A 23,532-nucleotide genomic window follows, 5' to 3' on the forward strand; every position below is an offset into this window, starting at 1 on the left:
CCTACACAACCCCCACCTGAGAAAAGGGGATTGACCCGTGATGACCAGCGATGGGAGCAACAACAGCTCGAAAAGATGGTTTTAACCCCCGACAAATAAGGCCAGTGGCCAAGTCAACCTTTTCAGCCCACTAGGAATTAACACAATCTGTTTGGGCTGCACAAACCCAGAGTAATTTTCCCTAAGTAAGCTCAAGTTCCTGCTGGCAAGAGGGCCTCCATGACCTCATTATCCTGCAGCTGTGCCAGGGCAGGCCAAAAGGGGGCAGCACGCAATACGAGACACACTGTGTGTCTGAGAGAGATTATCTGAAAACACATTCTAACACAGAAAATATCTTTGACAAAACCACCCCAGAGTGGGACTGTTCCAAGGACACCTCGGGAAATGTCTTTAGATGTAGCACAGTGTACCTTGATGCAATGTAGGGGTGTAGAAAATGATCTGAAAAGGATGGGAATCTCATTATGAATCTTATCAGCTTGACTCATGAATATTAATTAGGTGATGTAATACTTGCCAAGTTATTTGCTGAAAGATATGGAAGCCTGTTTTTGCCACTGAATAAAAAAATAAAAAAGGTCACTGCGAGTTTACATCTCGCAATTCTGACTTTTTTCTCAGAACTGCATGATATAAACTCGCGATTATGCGAAATAAAATCAGAATTAAAGATAAAAAACATGCAATTCTTCTTTTTTCCTGCAATTCCGAGTTTATATTTTGCGATTCTGACATTTTTCTCGCAATTGTGAGTTTACAACTTGGAATTCTGACTTTTTTCTCATAATTCAGATTTTTTTTCCCCTTAGAATTGCATTTAATAAACTTTAAGAAATAAAGAGAAATAAAGACTTTTTTTCAAGCAATTCCGAGTTCATACCTCGCAATTTGGACTTTTTTTCTCAGAATTGCATGATATAAACTTGCAGTTGCGAGAAACAAAGTCAGAATTACGAGATAAAACCTTGCAATTCTCTTTTTACAATTATATTTTTTCGCAATTCCGAGTTTATATCTCGCAATTCTGACTTTTTTTTATTTTAGAATTGTAAAATATAGACTTGCAATTCTGACTTTTTTTTCCTCAGAATTGCATTATATAAAGTCGCAACTGCAAGAAATAAAGTCAGAATTACGAGATAAAAACTTGCAATTCTGACTTTTTCCTCATAATTCTGAGTTTATATCTCGCAATTCTGACTTTTTTCAGTCAAAGTCAGAATTGCGAGATGAAAATTCGCAATTACCTTTTTTTTTAAATTTTTGGAAATGAGCTTCTATAGAAAAGACAGGTACACTGTAAAAAAACAAAAAACAAAAAACAAAAAAAAAAATCAACAAAACAACAAACGTATTTTTACTAGAAAATACTATTTCAGTTTTTTTGGAATTGAATCTGATTCCTGGTTCTGGAATTGAACCTGGAATTAATTCTTCATAGTTGTTTCTGATTCTTTTTTAAAGTTTTCATTTATTTATTTATTTATTTATTTAAGGCTTTCCTCCTTTAAACTTCCTTAGTATTCATTTATCATTATGATCATCTATTATCTCTCCATGTAGTCCAGAGATATGTTAGAAACCTGGTGAAACGCTCAACTGCAGCATTACGCGATTTTGAATCATACCGTCTGAAAGAACCGGCTTGTGGAAAGAATTCAGACTTCTCATTACTATTACAGAACGGTCGAAAGTCTATTAAAGATCATTGATTCCCTTTTTGACGGAAACGATTCCAACTTTAGCAAACAATTCTTAATTCCGAATTTCCCTATTTGTAATTGTGAAATTTACTACCAATTTCAAAGTGAAAATCTACCTACATCACATTTTTTCCCCCCCCAGTGTAAGTGTAGGATGACCACCTACTGCTTGTTTGTCAAAACCTTATTGGGCCTAAAACATAACCTTTTGACTGTGGGAATGCTATGAACTTTGGAAAAAAGTTCAGATGTTCTGGTTTTCGGGCCTGCTGCTGTGATCTGCAACACATAAAGTCCTGTCATGCAGTGGATTGTGGTTAAACAAGTCTCTTTCATCTGCCTATACACAGATGTGACGCACTAAGTGTGTGCTTTTATGAGGAACAGTTGTTCTATTGCTTCACTGAGCTGCACAGTGATTAGATGAATGGCTTAAAAGGATAGTTCACCCAAAATCTGTCTACATTTATTCACACTAATGTCGTTCCAAACGTTTCTTTCTTCTGAGGAACACAAAAAATGATTTTGAAGAATTAAGTTTTTGGACACACAATGAAAGGCAGTGGGGTCTGACAACACTGAACCCTACTGAACATAGTAGCTGCGTTGCTGTCTATGGAGGGACAGAAAGCTCTCGGATTTAATTAAAAATATCTTAATTTGTGTTCTTAAGATGAACGGAAGTCTTATGGGTTTGGAACATGAGGGTGAGTAATTAATGACAGAATTTTCATTTTTGGGTGAATGATCGCTTTAAGTGAGCCCTTTGCTGATTGGTCACACATGCTTTACCATGATATCACTGAATAAAATTTACTACTGAGAGTCTACAATTTTGAATTCATAAGTACAACTAAGTCATAATTCAACTAATAAACTAATTTTAGCTGGAATAAAACATATGATTCTGAAAATAAAATAAAATTAAATTAAATTAAAAAAAAAAAATGTGTTTGCTTTTTCACAACTTATTCTTTCAGCATAATATAAAAATATCTATACATATTTATTTATTCTGAATTGGATGTTTTTAAAACCTCTTGGAGATATAATTCAACTAATAAACTAATAATTTTAGCTGGAATAAAACAAATGATTCAGGAAAATAAAAAAATAAAATAAAATAAATAAAATAAAATAAAATAAAAACTAAAATAATAAAATAAAATAATTTAGTTTGCTTGCTTTTTCACAATTTATTCTTTCAGCATAATATAAAAATACCTATACATATTTATTTATTCTGAATAGATGTTACTGCTTTTAAAACCTCCTGGAGAGTTTACACTTATAAATTCAGTCATAATTATAATTAAGTCATAATTATAATAACTAATAATTTTTGCTGGAATAAAACAAATGATTCTGGAAAATAAAATATTTTCCTTTTTCCCAATTTATTATTATTTATTATTTATTTATTTATTGAATCATTCATATCATCTATATATCTTCCAGAAAAACTGGCTAAATTATTGATGACTTAACATGCACTGAGGGGCATATTTCACTTTTTTTAGTCCAATCAAATGCTCTGTAGAAAGAGAGCTGTCTTTCTCCTATTACCACAGACTAGCTAATGTGATGCAAACAAGAGGTATTGGCTATTTATTAAAAAGCCCTTTGATATGTCCCATCCCAATTCCTGGTTGAACAGAAAATATCAAAAAGAAAAACAAACAAACAAACTGCACTGTCAGGCAATTTCATGGGCTGTTTAATTATGACAAATACCAATTTTCTTCCGCTGTGATTCTTTAATTAACGCCGCCAATTCAGGGCTCAAAGAAAATCCCAAGTATCTCCACTTGTAATAACAACACTGTGGTGATGTCCGTCATTTCGGCTTGTCTTGAAGGCAGCATGTGACCGCCTGACACACACCGTGAGTGACAGTCCAGTCCCTATGGAAACAGGGCTAAAATCCCACAGCTGTAATCTTAAATGTCATCTTTGGTGAGCCATTGACAGGTATTAACAGCTAATCCTGTCTGACATCCACACACACACACACACACACACACACAGGGTTCTCCTGTTTTAATGACTGACCCGTCCAGCAGCTCAGTGCAGAAATGTCCAGACAGCGCACAAAGCTGCGACCCCTGCGGTGCACGGAACTGAATGGTGACAGGGACATAACTCAGACTCTTCTACGATCACAACAACAAAATACCAAACTATTTCTTTAACAAGGTCATAAACTCACAGCCAGAGTAATAAATCCAGCCACAACTAATGAAACAAGACATAACTCCCTTCTAGTTAACCGTGCCGTCCAGGCCTGCCGCTCCCTGCAGCTCAGACGAGAGATACTTATGTGGCAGAGGTTCTGGAAAGGGTCTTGTAAGCTTAGTTAAATAATTACAGGAACTGGTCAAAAATTCAAGTGAATCCCTGTGTTTTGTACTTTCGGGGCTGCTTTTAATGGACATTTTCATGAGGCAACATTAAGAATTAATGATCTAAAACAGCACAGATAATAGAGAGAGAGAGGGATCGAGATGAGGTGAGCAAAAGATAGAACAGCATGGGGGAGTGAAGGACAGGGGAAGAGAAAGGTGAGAGGCCACAGTCTAATTTAAGAGAGTTTAATATAAGGGAAAAGAAGAGAGACAGAGAGAGAGAGAGAGAGAGAGAGAGAGTGGTGGGTGAATTATGTCCAGGTCATATTTCACTCTAATAATAAAAAGAAAAAAGGAACCTTAATGCATTCAGATGTTTTACTCTAACTTTTGTATAGAAGGATTATTCTGGTTAAACAACACAAGAAGTGATAAAACATAAATATCTTGTATGTTAATATTGATTTTTGCTAATATAAATAGTAATATTAATAATAATTGTAATAATATTTAAATTGAAAATAGCTAATTTCACAATACCAAAAAACTCTTAAGAGAGTGTGCGTGTGTGAAGAGTCCATTTGCAGAAACAGATTTTTTTTAGTGTTTTTTTTTTTTTTTTTTTTTTTTTTTTTTTAGTTTTTAACAATTTTCAAAAATCAAATTTTTTCATTGTGCATCTAATTAATCTCAATCAAACTGCAGTTGGGTTATTTTAATATAAAGTAAAAATAACTAAAAAATACAGCTGACTAATACAATAAAAAAGAAAACATGATAACAATAAAATACATGATTTTTCTAAAATATATATATGAAGAGTTTTTGCAAATAAACTCTTCATATATATATATATATATATACACACACACACACACACACACATATATATATATAAATTAAGAAAAAGAATAAAAAGAAGAAGAAGAAGAAGAAGAAATAAATGAATAAATCAAGATACTTGTTCTCAGAATCTCATTATTTTAATAAGGTTTTTAAATATTATTTTAACTGGGATTTATACATACAGTTGAAGTAAAACGTTTACACTCTGGAGAATCTGGAGAAACTTATTTTGTCTTCTGGGAAATATATAAGTGTCTTCTGTAGATTCTGAAGGGCAGTACTAAATGAAAAAATAATATTTAGTTAAAATAAAAAAAAAAGTGTACACATCTTCATTCTGTTCAAAAGTTTTCACCCCCCGGCTCTTAATGCATTGCGTTTTCTTCTGGAGCATCAGTGAGCGTTTAAACCTTCTGTAATAGTTGCATATGAGTCCCTCAGTTGTCCTCAGTGTGAAAAGATGGATCTCAAAACCATACAGTCATTGTTGGAAAGGGATCAAATACACAAAAATGCTAAAAAACAAAGAATTTGTGGGATGTGAAGGATTTTTTTCTGAGGAACAGCAGGCAGTTTAACTGTTCATGACAAACAGGGGACTCATGAACAACTATCACTAAACAAAAAAAACAAAAAAACAGCTGTGGAACAGCTGTGAACGGGGTCATTTTTATAAATTTAGCTATTATTTTCTCTTGTGGACTACATGTAAACATCTTTTATGTGAAATATCTTATTCAGGCCTGTACTAAATAAAAAAATTACACGCATCTTGTGTGATCCCTCTTATTTTGGTAAAATAACTAACACTTTGAAGATTCTGCAAGGTGTACGTAAACTTTTGACCTAAACTGTAATGATTAATTTTACTTTTTTATTGTACTGAAAATAAAAATGTATTTATTTTATAATAAAAAAAATACAATTTCTCATTTATTACTTTATATTTTGGGGGTGGCCAGACAAGACCTGGACACGTTCTTGACAGGTTTCACCGAGATACAGAGAAGTGAAGCGAGAGCGGGAATGACTCCAAGGAACAATCTGAGTGAAACAAGACTGAGATGGTAAAGGTTTTTCTAGGTCATGTTCATGTCAACAGTGTTTGGAGGAGCTGGAGAGACGAGGACGAGAAGAGGAAGTCAGAAAACAGATCTACTGTCGCACATTTAAACAGCTTTTAAAGCGGAAGCAGAGCTGTCAATCAGAAGATGACAACAGCAGGAACCTGCACACACAACCTGTCTAAACACAAAAACCACATTTATACACACACATACCCTTCACACTTTCTGACAAAACCCACACAGCCAACTCAAACTGCATATTCAGCAGTGTGAAATCTCCGTCCCCATGTTGGAGGTGAGTATACGATGCATGTTTGAAGAGGTGTGGAGAGGCATTAACAAAACGAGAACTCATTATTGCTCCACGATGCCTCCTCCCTCATCCAAATCCCACTGCGGCCTCACCACCAAAACCCTGTACCACAAAAAGCCCAGATAAAGACACATTATTGAGAATCAGCGTGCTGAAATAACGCGCTCTGACATCTGAGTCAGCCCGCAGCAAGCAGCGTGGAGGTGGGGGCACGGAGAGCGGTTAAAAAGGAGGGAGATGGGAGAAGGAGAGAGAGAAACTCTATGAACTCAGCGCTGATGAGGTACTGCAGTAGACATCGAAGATCTCCACGGATCTGCCCACTGCTTGAAGCGGACTAAAGTGCTATACATTAATGTCATGAAATATGCATATTTTAGACAGCAGCAGTCCTTATTCATTGCCAGCTGACAGCAAACATGGTTCTGAAAGCGTATTTATAATTAATGAAAGCATCATCCCTATTGGCAAAAACCTTTTTCAAGGTTGATCCTTCCTCTAAATCTGGCTGATGTGAGGAAATTATTTTAAACATCATAAACCAGAGAAAAACCTGTAATCTCCTTGAAAAAAAAAAAATTGCTGATAATTTATTCCCTTTTTTTAGGCATTCCACTCAATTTGAGTAGTATAAAACGTGTAATATGAGATATTTCAAAAACAACCTTGAAACTTTTCTATACGCATGATAAAACAACCTGTGACAGTTTCCATACTCTGCTGTCTATATACTTATCAGATGTACATTAAGCACTTCAGCTCTGAATTAATTACAGTGCCGCTCCACAAACGTCTGCGATTAATTCAGCTTAAATCTGCTTTACATACGAACCGCATTTAAACTTTTCTTTGTGGATAATATCAGCTTTGAGTGCTTTTGGTTTTTCTAAACTTTCAAATACACTATTGTTGAAAACTTTGTGGTCAGTCTTTTTATTATTAATCAGAAAGGACGCATTAAATTAATCAAAAGTGACAGCAAAGAGTTTTACATTGCTTCTACTTTAAACAAATGCTGTTCTTTTGAACTTTCCACTCAAAGAATCCAGAAAACAAAATATATGACTTTTTCCACAAAGCACACAAAGGTTTTCAACATTGATAATAAACAGAAATGCTTCTTGAGCAGCAAATCAGCATATTACAATGATTTCTGAAGGATCATGTGACACTGAAGACCGATGCTGAAACGCTAGATATACACTCATATTTAAGAGAAAAAAAAAAAAAAAAATCACAATTATGAAAAACTCAATGTAAGATATGAAGTTCAATTACAAGAAATAAAATGTCACTTAGGAGATATAAGTTTATATACATTGTGGAGCAAAGAGGAAAATTAATGTGTCGACAGACAAAATAGAACAGGTTACTTTTGGTATGAAATGAAGTCTCAGCTTTCATATTTTGTTAAAGAAACACAAACAATAAATACCATTTTGTGGCACTTTCATGTGTCAAGACAGATCGCCGTAGCGCCTCAGTTCGTGAACTGAGCATCTTTTCCTCTTTACTAGTTATAGCATGAAATAAACGCAAATGAACATCAGACGGTATCTATCTTGTTTCTACGGCTAAAATATGTTAATACACACCATTTGTGAAGTTCCAGTCTATCGACATTAATCTGCTGTCTGGTTTGTTTGTTGGACAAAATGGCAGATTCTGTATTATGATTGGTCAGATCGCCTGTCAATCAACCTCCCGGGAAAGAGTCAAATGAACCGGTTTTCCTTTTTTTTTTTTTTTCGCATTTAACCACCTATAGTTTATGGAAGCCTGTTTTTGCCACTGAATAAAAACATGTGATACTCACAATTCTGACTTTTTTATCAGAATTGTGAGATATAAACTCGCAATTGCGAGAAAAAACGTAGAATTGTGAGTTTATTTCACAATTCTGAGAAAAATGGTCAGCAATGCAAGTTTGTATTACACAATTCTAAGAAAAAAGTGAAAATGCATAAACTCGCAATTGTGAGAAAAAAGTTAGAATTGTGACAAAATCATGATTCTGAGTTTGTATCTCAATTCTGAGGAAAGAAGTCATATCTCACTGTGCATAATACAATTGTAAGACAATTGTGAGAAAAAGTAAGAATTGTGAAATAAAGTTGCGATTCTGAGTTTATATCTCAATTCTGAGGAAAAAGTCAAAATTGTGAGTTTGTATTACGCAATTCTGAGAAAAAAGTAAAAAAGTGGAATGTAAACTCATAATTGTGAGAAAAAAGTAAGAATTGTGAAATAAAGTCGTGATTCTGAGTTTGTATCAATTCTGAGAAAAAAAAAAAAGAATTGCGAGTTTGTATTATGCAATTCTAAGAAAAAAGTAAATATGCAAAATGTAAACCAGTAAATGCGAGAAAAATTAAGAACTCTGAGATATAAACTTGCAATTGCAAGTTATAAAGTCAGTATTGCGTGATATAAACTCGCAATTTGCAAGAAAAAAACCCCTCTGAATAGCGAGTTTAAAAAGTAAGAAATGTGAGATATAAACTTGCAGTTGTGAGATATAAAGTCAGAATTGTGAGTTTGTATTACGCAAGTCTGAGAAAAAAGTGAAAATGCGAAATGTTAACTCGTTGCAAGAAAAAAGTAAGAAATGCGAGATATAAACTCGCAATTGCGAGATGTAAAGTCAGAATAGCGAGATATCAACTCACAGTTGTGAGTTGTAAAGTCAGTTATGCATGATATAAACTCACAATTGCGAGAAAAAAAACTCAGAATTGCGAGTTTATATCACAATTCTCAGAAAAAATAGTCAGCATTGTGAGTTTGTATTATGCAATTCTAAGAAAAAAAGTGAAAATGTGAAATGTAAGCTTGCAATTGTGAGAAAAAAAGTAAGAATGGCAAGATAACTCGCAATTACCTTTTTTTTTGGTTTTTATTCAGTGTGGTGGGAACAGAGTTCCATTATAGTTGCCTTGACATTGAAATACATGCATTATATTCACTCCATGTGCACTCAGAGGAAAAAAAAGCATGCTGAATGACATAGTGCCAAAGCACCTCTGATGTGGAATTAAATTTATGCCTTGCAAGCAATGTTATTGTTTTCTGGAAATGCAAATCTAGTTATTTTAGTGTCACATTGTCATATCCGACAAATATTCATAAAAAGAAACAATGGAGATATCTTTATTAGCATACATCTTCCCATTCCCCAAGATTACATAGAGGCACTGATCTCAAAGCTTTATAGTTTTCCAGCACTGGCTCAGGTTCACCTGCAGTGTTTCCCTATGTTTTGGCACAATGCAGTCTTCACTCCATTTTAACAAGATGCCAAAGTCCCTGCTGGTCAAAAATGGCCCACAGCATGATGCTACACAAGCATACTTCACTGCAGGTATGGTGTTTTAAGGTGTGGGCAGCGTGATATCTGCACCTTTGAATTCTGTTCAAAAGCGCTACCTTGGTCTCATCTGACCACAATATCTTTTCTAGGTCTGCATTACGCTTTTTTCCCTTCTCAACATGGTTCTTTCTGAGTAATGGCTTCTTTTGTACCTCCACCCCATGTAGGCCAAAGCTCTTGGTATGATTGACTTTATATTTTATTCCTAGCTATTGAACTCTGTGGCTTCTTCAAAGTCACTGTTGGCCTTTCGCAAGTCTCTTTCTTCAAAGTTCTGAAGAACAAGTCTGGTTGGTTTGATATAGCTTGTACTTCTTGATATCCGAACGAACAATGGCTGCTAGGATATCCATAAGACCTAGACATGGTTTTATATGATTTGTAATTCAGCCAATGCAAATTTTGCACTAGATTTGGCTTCAGATTTAGAATATAGTGCTTAAATCGTATTTACTACATTTATGGAGAATTTTAGAGCACTGGCCACTCTCTATCACTGGCCATCTCATTTTCTGGTCAATAAAAAGGAAATTCAAATGGATTGGATCCATGAATACAAACACAAAGGCGCTGCATGTCGGAGGAGGGCTGTCTCTTTCTCTGTCTCGTTTCCTCTGAGGTAATTATCTTAATAGGTTGACTAATAGCACCTCTCAGAAGTGTGTCAATGGTCTGGGAGGGATGGAGCGGATGGGATGTGGAAATAGAACCTGACAACACACACAGGGCCCTGTGAATCAGTCTCAACCCAACGCAGGAGAGCCTACATCAAGAAACATCCCTGACAAGGTCGAAATGCTAATGCGGATGCTAATAAAGTCATTAAATCTCACCTTGTGTTTAGGCCAGAACAATATGCCGAAAGAATAACATGTATTTGAAACATCTTGTTTTCAGGCAACGTACTGCAGTCTGGAAATGATGCTTCTCGAGTGCTGTTCTAGTCATTATTTTTAAGTAGGAGGTGGGTAAATTCAGAGTTTCATGCTGTGTGAAACGTAGCATAAGTATAAACAAGTTGAAAACATCTGCCAGTGCAGTACATTTTCTATGAAAACAAGTCTTAATATCTTATGCAGTGTTGCTTCTGAATTAAATTTGTCTTGTTTTAATTATGTTTTCTACATTGTTTGATATTTTACTGGAAAACAAGTTAAAAAAAGACTAATTAAAATCTCCCCAAGATGTCTTTCTTCACAGTGTATGTAGGCAGTGTTTGCGCTTGATGACTATATTTACTAAACAGGTGTTACTCTAAATTAATCTGTTCACACATTGTTTTACAGGAGCGATTGAAATACTTTCTGTATGAACAAATAACTAAAGCCAATGGATAGTTTACACCAAAATGAAATTCTGTCATTAATTAATCATTAATCTTCGGAACACAAATTAAGGTATTTTTGATGAAATCTGAGTGTTTTCTGACCCTGCATAGACAGCAACGCAACTACCATGTTTAAGTCACAGAAAAGTAGTAAGGACATTGTTAAATAGTCCATGTGACATCAGTGGTTCAGCCGAAATTTTATGAAGCTACAATAATACTTTTGTGCGCAAAGAAACCAAAAATAACGACTTCTCAATTTCTTGTCAGTTAGATTGCTGTCAGGTCAGATTTCATCAAAAATATCTCAATTTGTGTCTCAATTCTAAGAAAAAAGTGAAAATGCATAATGTAAACTCGCAATTGTGAGAAAAAAGTTAGAATTGTGACAAAATCGTGATTCTGAGTTTGTATCTCAATTCTGAGGAAAAAAGTCATATCTCACTGTGCATAATACAATTGTAAGACAATTGTGAGAAAAAGTAAGAATTGTGAAATAAAGTTGCAATTCTGAGTTTATATCTCAATTCTGAGGAAAAAGTCAAAATTGTGAGTTTGTATTACGCAATTCTGAGAAAAAAGTAAAAAAGTGGAATGTAAACTCATAATTGTGAGAAAAAAGTAAGAATTGTGAAATAAAGTCGTGATTCTGAGTTTGTATCAATTCTGAGGAAAAAAGTCAGAATTGCGAGTTTGTATTATGCAATTCTAAGAAAAAAGTAAATATGCAAAATGTAAACCAGTAAATGCGAGAAAAATTAAGAACTCTGAGATATAAACTTGCAATTGCAAGTTATAAAGTCAGTATTGCGTGATATAAACTCGCAATTTGCGAGTTTATACCACAGTTCTTAGAAAAATTGTCAGCATTGCGAGTTTGTATTATGCAATTCTAAGAAAAAAAGTGAAAATGCGAAACGTAAACGCAATTGTAAGAAAAAAATAAGAATTGTGAAATAAAGTCATGATTCTGAGTTTGTATCTCACTTCTGAGGGAAGTGAGAAGATGTACACAGGTCTTACGGGTCTGGAACGACACAGTGTTAAAAAAAAAGTTGTTTTAACTTAAAATTTTAAGGCAGCACGAACATTTACATTTTTAAGTTTACTCAACTCAAACATCCATGTTTTTACGTAGTACAACTTAACATTTCATGTTGACTAAACTTAAAATTTTAAGGTAGCACAAACACTTACTTTAAGTTGAAACAACCTTTTTTGCATGAGGGTGAGTAATTAATGACAGAACTTAATTTTTTGGGTGAACTATCCCTTTAAGTAAATATCAAAGAAATGGCTTCAATGAAAAATTTTAAGCAGCACAGCCGTTTTCAATATTTATAATAATATGTTTCTTGAAAAGCAAATCAGATGTGATACTGAAGACTAGAGTAATTGCTGCTGAAAAATCAGCTTATTTACAGAAATAAATTACAATTTTAATTTAGTGCTGTCAAACCATTAATCGCAATTAATCGTGATTAATCGCATCCAAGATAAAAGTTTTTGTTTACATAATATATGTGTGTGTACTAGGGATGCAACAATACAGTTAGTCCACGGTTTAATACGTACCTCGGTTTTTAGCCACGGTTTTCAGTTTGGTTCTGATAGCTTGGCACATCAGTGGGTTTTTTTTTTTTTTTTGCATCTAATTAACAGCAAAATACTACTGTAAATCTCTGTATACTGAAAAAACGTGGATTATTATATGTCTGCTTAATATTTATTTTGAGAGAGGTATTATTTTGCAAAAAATCCACATATGCATCAACACTGATGACGTTCCAGCCAGGAAATCTCTAATATTGATAAAGGCATTGCTATTGCTGTAACTGAATAAAAACAAGATATAACGTTAAATGTTTTGAATGATGAAATGTAAGGACAATAAACACTCGTCTGCAAAAATATATGGTTTATCTGTGTTCTTCAAGCCATCTCGGGTATTTTCATAATGATTAAGTATATTTGTAAGCCATTGCTAATCAACATACAGTATAGAATATATTGTCTGCCTCATTCTATGATAAGAAGCCACATCAGATCACAAAAGGAAGTTATTTCAAACACTCGACTGATGCTGTGAAGTAAAAATAAGTTATAATGTTTAGAAAGGCTTATCACTGCATTTCATTAGAAGGGAAGATGCTCTGCAAGTGTTGCTTTTTCAAATATAAACAGGGAGGCATTTCCTCATCTCAGCACGTGAAATCACGGCACACACACACAGCAAATTTCGAGAGAACAAAAAAAACAAGGAAATCATTTCAATGCAAAACAAAACACAACTCACAAGCATGTATTGAACCAAACAGTTTGATATTATACTGAGTATTGTGACATCCCTAGTGTGTACTGTGTATATTTATTATATATATATATTAAAACACACACATGCATGGATATATTTAAGAAAATATAAAAGTTTAATCAGTACTGTGCAAAAGTCTTAGGCCACTAGTATTTTCATCAGCTAAAAATGGTTTAAGGTCAGTTAAAGTCAGTCTGTTGCTGTAGTGTGTTAGTAGGAAATATCAGTTTACATTTCTAAACATTCATTTTGCCATTAATTATAATAATCCAGTGAGATTTTTGTATGGAGCACAGGCTGTTGTCAGACTCCTTGTGCAAACAGAGATCTGATCTCTCCATCATTCAGTCCAGTCTGTCTTAAGAAACAGAAAAAATGGAGACAGACTAAATCCAGAAGAACTGTGGCAACATCTCCAAGATGCTTTAAGAGACCTACACCTACAAAGCTACAGTACTATTAACATTTTTAGACAGTTAGGCACATAAAATGAGGATGCTGTCAAAAACAATGTCATAAATAGATTTTCTTTATCAATGAACTTCTATTAACTAAAATAAATCAGCATTTGATGTGACCATTCTTTGCATTTAAAGTAGCTTTTGCCCTAGGTGCACTTGTGCATAGTTTTTCAGGTAGCTTTGCAGGTAGGTTATTTGAAACATCTTGGAGATGTTGAAACAGTTCTTCTGGATTTAGTCTGTTTCACTTATTCTGTTTCTTCATGTCATTCCAGAGACAGACGTCTGAGTGGAGCACTGGCTGTTGTCAGACTGCCTGTGCAAAAAAAAAAAAAAAAAAAAAAAAAAAAAAAATCTCACTAGATTATTACAATTAATGGCAAACAGAATGTTTGGAAATGTAAACTGATGTTTCCTATTTCCTATTCCTTTTTGCACAGTACTGTATATTAAATATATTAAAATATAATATTAATTATATGAATAAAAATATATAAATACATACGTAAAAAAATAAATATGTAAATACATGTAAATATTTTCAAAATATATACTGTATGTGAGTGTATTTATATGTGCATAATAAGTATACACAGTACCCACACATATTACATAAACAAAAACTTTTATTTTGGATGTGATTAATCGCTTGACACTATTTTACATGCATTAAAATAGAAAACACTTATTTTAATAAACGCAGCCTTCACTGGAAAAATGATCGTGAATTTAACAGTAAAAAAACTGTAAAAATGCTACAGTAAAACCCTCTTCAATGGTTAATGGTGTAAGTTCCCCTACTACATACGGTGAAACACTGTATTGGACACTGCATGCAATTTTATAGTAGTATACAGTTTTTGGAAGTGAAAAAGAACATAAAATTTACAGTGAATAACTGAAAACTGACATTCCTAGAATTCTCTGTGTTACATTTTTTAAAATTTTATGTTTTTTGATGCTGTTTAGTGTTTGTGTGAATCACACTGTGTACCTTCTATATATATTAATATTTAAAAGCTGCTTTCAGTGGTTATCAGTGTATCGCAAAGGTACAAAACAGATTTCAGTACTTCAATATGTTGGCATATTAACATTATATCAGTTAATGAGTTATGGTAATTAAACGTAAATTTTAGTTAAAACTCTAAAACCTAAAATGTTATTTTTTTTTTACAGCGTTTGTGAAATTTATGAAACAAAAACAAAAAATAATCTTACCAGTCACAAACTTCTGAACGGTAACTTTCTTTAAGACAAGGCTAACTGTATTTTGCTGCTATGTGAGTGAAGCCAGTGTGTATTTGTGTTTATATTCAATTTTATTTCCATTTCTGCTCCTCAGAGCCTTCACCTACATAACCATCCGATTTCTTCATTCTCTCCGTTCTCTTACTTCATTCTCTCCATCCGTCCCTCAATCCCTTCATCTTCTCTCTCCCTGTCTCTAGTGAACAGCTGGTGAGGAGAATTCCCACAATCCCTCACACCGTAATCTCCCTCCCTCTGCTCACACGTCCATCCATCAAAAGAGCCTTTATTCACCCCTGCAGCTTCTGCTGTATGTGTGCGTGCGTGCGTGTGTGTGTGTTACATCTGATGCCACTGCGTGCATCACAGTTAGCTGTGTGGAAAGTTTAGTAACATACAAATCAAATTAAATCTTCATCTGATGAAATAAACGCACTGGCCAGTGTCCATAGTGTTTTTATAAAGATCATATGTTTGTAAGACTCACTTTGAATAGTTTTACCATTTACACAAGGCCAGTGGGTTTGTTTTATTTGTGTTTTTATGCATACGTGTGTGTTTTTGTGTACTTAATGACTTTAAGCGCAGCTGCAGATGCCAGAAGGTTAATGAATCACTGTGTTAAACCATCTATATCCCATTAACCTGAGACCTACAGCGTGATCTTTATCAAGAGAATATAAGCACACACACAGATCGTTCAGATCAAGCCGACACATGCAGAAATCGAAATCGAAAAAGAGCTGGAAATTCAAACGGACACATTCACAGGGATAAACACAGACACTACACTGTGACACATACACATGGTACATGCACACAGACACACACACACGCACACGCACGTTTACACACCAACCGTAGTGTGGCGCGGGGCTCTGATTGCTGACCTAGTTTGGGAGGGACCTGTCACTACTCATAGCCATCAGACAGCAAACTCACTGGCTCAGCATGGCAGACACACACAAATATGCACACAAACACACAACCACAAATGCTGAACTTTGGAACTTGAAGCTGTGACATCTGTGTGAAATTAAATAGTACGGTTTTAATTTTGACATTGCTTCAAACTGTGCAGGAAGGTATGTTAAACGTTGCCGCTAAAAATACGTACAAGACGTAATGTAATGGCACGGTTTAACGTGCGGAACGAGCTGGGAAAAACTCTCACGTTTCTAGTAAGTAACAACAAAAATGGATCAATTTTAGCAACAAAAAGTTTTTTTTTTTTTTTTTTGTATGTTTTGAATTGTTAAAATTTGTGAAATTTGCTTAATTGTAATTTTATTATCAAGTAAATATTATTAAAGATGTTAAATATTAAAATACACTCCAAGTTGTGAAAAAAAAACTAAAAAAAAAGTCTCTTTAACCAAAATATTATTATATTTACATTTAAAATCCAAAGCACAAACCTAAATCATATATCAGATTGTAAATAAAAAAAATAAAACTGAATCATATCAAATCTAAATGTGATTTAAATCTTAAGCATTAAAACTAAATGTAAAGTCTTAAATCTAAATCTTAAATGCAAGTACAAATCTAAAATTAATCTATATCTTAAAGTCTTAAGACTCATTAATAGTCTTAAAAGTTTAATCTAAACGTAATCTGAATCTTAAATGTAAAAAACTGAATTAAAATTTTAAATTTGAAACTTAAATCAAAATCTTGTGTTATCAATCTGTTATAAATCTAAAATTAATTTATATCTTAAAATCGTATATGTTAGAACCTTAAATTAAAATCTTAAGTGGTAAAGCTAAATGTAATTTAAATCTTAAATTAAAAAAAAAAATCTGAGTTAAAATCTGACATTTAAACATTAAATTTAAATCTTAAGTGTTAAAGCTAAATATCTTATACTTAAATTAAAATACTTCAATTCTTAGGCTTAAAAGCTTAAATTAAAATATTAACTGTTAAAGCTGAATTTAATTTAAATCTTAAATTAAAAAAAAAAAAATCTTAGTTCAATTTTTAAATTTGAATCTTAAAATCAAAATCTTATGTGTTAAAGCTAATTGTAATTTAAATCTTTAATGCAAGTACAAATCTAAAATTAATTTATATCTTTAAAAAAAAATGCAATTTTTAATTAAAATCTTAAGTGGTAAAGCTAAATGTAATTCTATATATTATATATATATATATATATATATATATATATATATATATATATATATATATATATATATATATATATATATATATATATATGGACATAATAAAAAATTATCTGGTCCTTGGCAGGTCTTAAAATTTGGAAAATAAATCCTCAGATAAACATCACATGACATATCACACAGTGTCATTATTTATTTAAGAAAAATACAGCCAAAAGGGAAAGGCCATGTGTGACAAAGTTAGGACACCCTAAGGACCACTCTTCTTTTCAACGTTGCTCCAGTTTATTGAGGCTTGTGGGCATTTGCTTATACACAGCATTAAGTCAGGATGAGCTCTGGACTTTAACTGAGCTATTGCAACACCTTGATTCTTTTCATCCATTCTGTTGTAGATTTGCTGGTGTGTTTGGGATCATTGTCCTGTTGCATGACCCAATTTTGGCACAACTCTAGATGTTGGACAGATGCCCTCACATTTGACTCTAGAATACTTTGATATACAGAGGAGTTCATGGCCAACTCAATGACTGTAAGGTGCCCAGGTCCTGTGGCTACAAAACAAGCCCAAAATTATCAGCCCTCCTTCAGCATGTCTGTCTTTTGGTACGAGGTTCTGCTGATACGCTCTTTAGGTTTTCACTAAACTTGGCGATGTGCATTATGGCCAAACATCTCCACTTCGGTCTCGTTTGTTCAAAGGACATTATTCTAGAAGACTTGTGTTTTGTTCAGATGCAACTTTGCAGACCTAAACTGTGCTGCAATGTTTTTTTTTTTTGATAGAAGAGGCTTTCTTCTGCCAAGCCTTTTAAACATGCCATTTTTGTCCTATATTTTTCTAATGGTACCGTCATGAATTTTATCATTTAACATGTTAACTGAGGGCTGTAGAGTCTGAGGTGTAGTTCTTGGGTTGTCTGCCATTTCTCTGAGTTTTACACGGTCTGATCTTGGGGTGAATTTTCTGGGACGTCCACTCCTGGAAGGAGAGGTGTCTGTTTTAAATGTTTTCCACTTGTGAATAAACTTCAAATTGTTTGGAAATGGCCATATTACTCTTCTCAGATTGATGGCAGCAACAGTTGCTTCTCTTAAGATGATTGCTGATGTCTTACCTCCTTGGCATTGTGTTAACACACACCTGAAGGCTCCAGACCAGCAAACTGCCAAAGCTTATGCTTTTATAGAGGCGCTCAGACTTGCTGATGATCAGTTAATCGAAGTTAATCAATGTTAACAGTAAGGGTGTCCTAACTTTGACACACATGGCTTTTCCATTGGCTTTATTTTTCTTCAGTAAATAATGACACAGCGCAATTTGTCATGTGTTGTTGTTCATCTGAGGTTTTTTTTTCAAAATTTTAAGACCAGCCAAGGACCAGTTTTTTTTTTTTTTTTTTTTTTTTTTTTATGATGTCCTGATACGGAAAACCATGGAATTCAATAGGGTGTCCTAACTTTTTCACATGACTGTATATAAAATATATACATCTTATACTTAAATTAAAATACTTACATTCTTAAACTTAAAAGCTTAAATTAAAATATTAACTGTTAAAGCTAATTGTAATTTAATCTTAAATTTAAAAAAAATCTAAATTCAATTTTTAAATTTGAATCTTAAATGAAAATCGTATGTGTTAAAGCTAATTATAATTTAAATCTTCAATTAAAAAAATATCTGAATTCAAATTTTAAATTTGAATCTTAAATTGAAAAATTAACTGTTAAAGCTAAATTTAATTTAAATCTTAAAAAAAAAAATAGTTCAATTTTTAAATTTGAATCCTAAATCAAAATCTTTTTTGATAAAGCTAAATGTAATTTCAATCTTAAATTAAAGTCTGAATTCATATTTTAAGTTTGAATCTTGAATCAAAATCTTCAGTGTTAAAGCTAAATGTAATTAAATTGTAAACATAAATATTAAATGGAAGTACAAATCTAAAATAATAGAAACCTTAAATATAAACAATTATAATTCAAATATTTATGTCTTAAATAAATCTGAACGATGTTGCCAACTTGCAGACAATGCACTTTTATTGATTATAACAGGAGTGTTCTCATTTTCCTGCATCGTGACACTCATTTCCAGTATCACACTGTGACATCAAGGTAGGGCGGTAGTATTTTTGTGTAGAGACACACACACACACACACACACATATACCAGTTAGGGTGGGAGTAAGGTTCATCTCTAATATTTCAGTTTAACCTTGATAAATAAACCAACAAGACCTTTTCAATAATTAACAGCCCCTTACCACAAGTCTAATCCAGTGTGACAAACACACACACACACACACACACACATTACACTGATGCTCCAAAGTCGAAATATCAATGAGTAGCTGTAGGACGGGCAAACAAAGCCGCACATGTAGTTCAACTGTAATACACTTTTAATTTTACCGTCAACTCAAACAGTGATGCGACGACGCAAGCGTTCACACTACTATCGTGAATTATTGACTATGCGAGAATGTGCTTGGGAGAACGTGATGGTAACGGGAGGTTTTTGGAGAGGGATTCTAATGCAGTGGGTTTTTTGAACGCTTTTTAGGGTAAAGTGCTCCCCTGGGAACTCAGTTAGCGCCCAGTGATCAAAGTTTTGACAAAAGAGCTCGGAGCGTTTGATACACTCTGATACACACTCAGCAGGGAGAAGATCTCAGCTTCAAACAGTGCAGATCACAGGGGAAACAAGCACCAGCTAAAAGCATCACTCGAAGCCTCACACAACAGGACCAAACCACAAAAACCTACACTAATAAGTGGTGCTTTTATCCTATATTAAAACACATAAACAGTTTACATCCGTGATTTATGACAGCAAGGACACCGTGGATATTTGGGAAGGGAAACACACAGTGTGTGTGAGGGCGAGTGTGTTTGCTATTGGTCGGGCTGTTGTGTCTAGCTGCTCTTAAATGCCCTTGAGTCTCACAGGCCCATTACAGCCAATTAAGATCCACATAATCACAAGCGTGTGCAAAACCGCACAGCACCCAACGCTCTGTCTTTCGCTTTCTCATTACAGGCATATTGTAGAAATTAACAACTGCCAACTTAGGTTAATTAAAAGTGATTTCCCTAGGGAACAAACAGTAGCACGCACATATATTCCGCGTTTTATCGATGGATTCATCTATTGGCGGAGCAACTATGAGGTAAATTTGACGGGACAGAACCCCTGCGGCTGACGCGTGGTATTATTGCACTCGGGTAATTAGCAAATATTCCCTAAAAACTGTTTGTCCATTCAAATTATTTTTATGGCGGAAATTATCACTTTATTTGAAATCTTAATTTGTGGGGTTTAAACTATGTTTAATATTTTATAATATGAATCGGAGGCTCAAATTCATTAAAAATGATGGCTTGTGCTATAAAAATCCTACAAAACGTTACAGTTCTCATGCCTTATTTAATGCCCATTTTTTTATTTATCTGTTTCTTACCTTACATTTTGCTATTCCTTTCCTTTGTTTTCGTTTACATTGTATGTATTTTGTAGTCATTTGTTCCCTTGTTTTAACTTTGTTAAAAAATGAACATGATTAAACTAAAATGAGGGATTAAACTGTATAACATGGCCATGATTTTACTAAAATGAATGAAACAAATTAGGCTGTGGAAACAAATTTCATGTTCATGTCTTTTTTTTGTGAAAAATTGATTTATGGGTTGGATAAGTGGATAAATTATTCCTAACATTTGAGGAGGGCAGAAGATATCAATATGTGGGACGACTTTGGCTTGTGGGCTAAGATTAAATAGGTAGTTTAATTCAACCAAAAAATTGAAAATTACCCCATGATTTACTCACCCTCAAGCCATCATAGGTGTATATGATTTTTTTTTCTTTCAGACAAATACAGTCAGAGTTATATTAAAAATGGTCCTGGCTCTTCCAAGCTTTATAATGGCAGTGAATGGGTGTTGAGATTTTGAAGTCCAATAAAATGCATCCATCCATCACAAAAAGTGCTCTACACAGCTCTGGGGGGATAATAAAGGCCTTTTAATCATATATATATATATATATATATATATATACACATATACACGATTAATTCCTAATTAATTAAATCTAAAATAATAATTATTATTATTATTTTTAATCCATTAAAGCAGACGCTTTTGATTATTAAAATTTAAATGGAACCCAAAAAAGTAATGGAAAACACAGAATCTGGTAAATTAATTAGACAGGCTTTTTGATTACTAAAATTGAAATTACAAATAAAACAGAGTATAGAAAAAAATTAAGATGGAATTTGGAAATAAAACAGATTTCATAAGGCCCTATAATTATAATTAATATTTTGCGGTAATAAAAATAGATGTAAGTGAACAGTAGTCTTTAGAATTACTTAAAAATACATATATAATAGCAATGAGGCAATAATAATTAGTTTAAATAAAGTACCAAAAGCAAGACATCATATGTTTTTTATGAACAAAACTGTTAAAATACATAATGTATTATAACCAATTGAGCTACAGTACGTCACGCATTACAACAAAGGCCTGCACAGGGCGCCAATGGCCTGACGATTGTTTTTACACATCAACGTATGATCCAGTCCTGGTTTAATATTGATTAAACATCATTTAATTCAAATATCCACTTAATCTTCAGTATGTGGCCATTTCTTTATGACAGAAATACTTTAACCACTGTAATTTAATAAATATGTGGACATCAAAACGTGAAAACTCAGAGTGAGGGTTTGAGCTTTTATTTTGAAATCCTGATGACCTACACACATGTAAATAAAGCACATAAATTGTGAAATATCCCTTTAAGAACAGTAAAAAAAACAGATAATCAAACATGGCTGTGCTTGAACCCGTGTTATCAACTTGAGCACCAAGAAACAATATGCCTGGACAACGTGTTGCTAACTTCTACATAGCTAGACGAAAATATGTCACTGCAATATTGGCGAACACACACTTACCTATGATGTAATAGTCTCGTAAGTTCTTGAATTCGTGACCCCACAGGTTGGGCGAATACTCCTGGAACTTGATGGTAAACCTCATATCGCTGTTGGGTTTGTCACAGGTGAGCAACAGGTTTGGGGAGCCCATCACCTCACACCTGTCGGCCTGCTCTCGTGAGGACACCAGGTACAGTTTATAATACTCATACTCAGGGGGAGAGTTGGGCCCCGATGGACTCGTGGCAGGACAAACTAGGTCCAGACGATCCCCTATTTGAGGGTAGAGTATGTAGCCCCTCTCATCTCCAAACCTGTGGAATTAGAGAAAGAGAGAGATGATCAGTGAGTGACAGACAAATGAGTAATGATCGTTTCCATGGAAACTGAGATTGACAGTTTGATATTTGCCTGCGTGTACGTGCATATGAAACCGCAAGGCCTGTTTGATGGTGAAACTGCCCTTTTGTTCATACATTTTTACTCAAAATGTAAACACACATGGCCTTTGGTTCAGGAGAGTGTGTGAGAGGGCATATGTATGGTTTTGCGTGCCAATGTGATGAAAATAAGCACATGTGGGGATCTCATTTTGTCTACAACAGTAAAACCTGAAATTACTTAGATTGTGGGGACAAGAAAAAAAAAAAGCAAAGCTGAAAGACTTTTCTCTGTGAAAAACAAGAAGAGTTGTACTGGTTTAAGCCAAGCAATTTTTCTATTCTCAAACACATGCACTTTATGTAGGGTTTTAGTGTTTTGTTTTTCTGCACTCTTGTATTGATTTGTTGTTTCATGTTAATTTATGTTGTTATCTGTCTTGTGTTATCTTTCAATTTATGTTGTTCTGCATGGCACCTTGGTCCTGGAGGAACGTTGTTTCACTGTGTAGAGAACTGTATACGGTTGAAATGACAATAAAAGCCTGCTTGGCTTGACTTGAATTATAATGAATGGAGACTATCAAACTTCAAAAAGGACACAAAAAAATATCATAAAACTAATCCATACAACTTGTGTGCTCAAGTCTTCTGAGGTCATACAACTGCTTTGTGTGAGAAACTGAATCAAATTTCATTATTCATCATTATTCATCCCTTCAGCAAGATGTTAACTGCCGTGACCGGATCATTGAGTCAATGAGTTGAACTTGAGAACTCGATTATTTTTATACCTGAATTATTCATTTGGACCAGGGGCTGGATTCAGGAAAATCTTCTTAAAGAATTTAAGAAATTCGAAGATATTTATAACAATGTTACTACAGCAAGTTACACACGTTTACACTAGCGCGTTTTCCAAGATGTTCATGTCTTTCTTTCTTCAGTAGTAAAGAAATTATGTTTTTTGAGGAAAACATTTAAGCATTTTTCTCCATATAATTGACTGATATGGTGCCCCGATTTAAAACTTCCAAAATGCAGTTTAAATGCGGCTTCAAACGA

General features: G+C 33.8%; 1 protein-coding gene across 1 annotated transcript in view; it reads right to left on the minus strand.

The window, feature by feature from the left end:
* Window positions 1–23,532, minus strand: part of efnb3a (ephrin-B3a) — a 59,468-nt gene that overhangs the window by 16,435 nt on the left and 19,501 nt on the right. The window contains exon 2 of the mRNA XM_051121094.1: window positions 22,106–22,401. Within this exon, the coding sequence (XP_050977051.1) occupies window positions 22,106–22,401 (296 nt within the window). The remainder of the gene's footprint in view (window positions 1–22,105; window positions 22,402–23,532) is intronic.

Source organism: Labeo rohita, chromosome 10 (genome assembly GCF_022985175.1).
Source record: "Labeo rohita strain BAU-BD-2019 chromosome 10, IGBB_LRoh.1.0, whole genome shotgun sequence".
Lineage (NCBI taxonomy): Eukaryota > Metazoa > Chordata > Actinopteri > Cypriniformes > Cyprinidae > Labeo > Labeo rohita.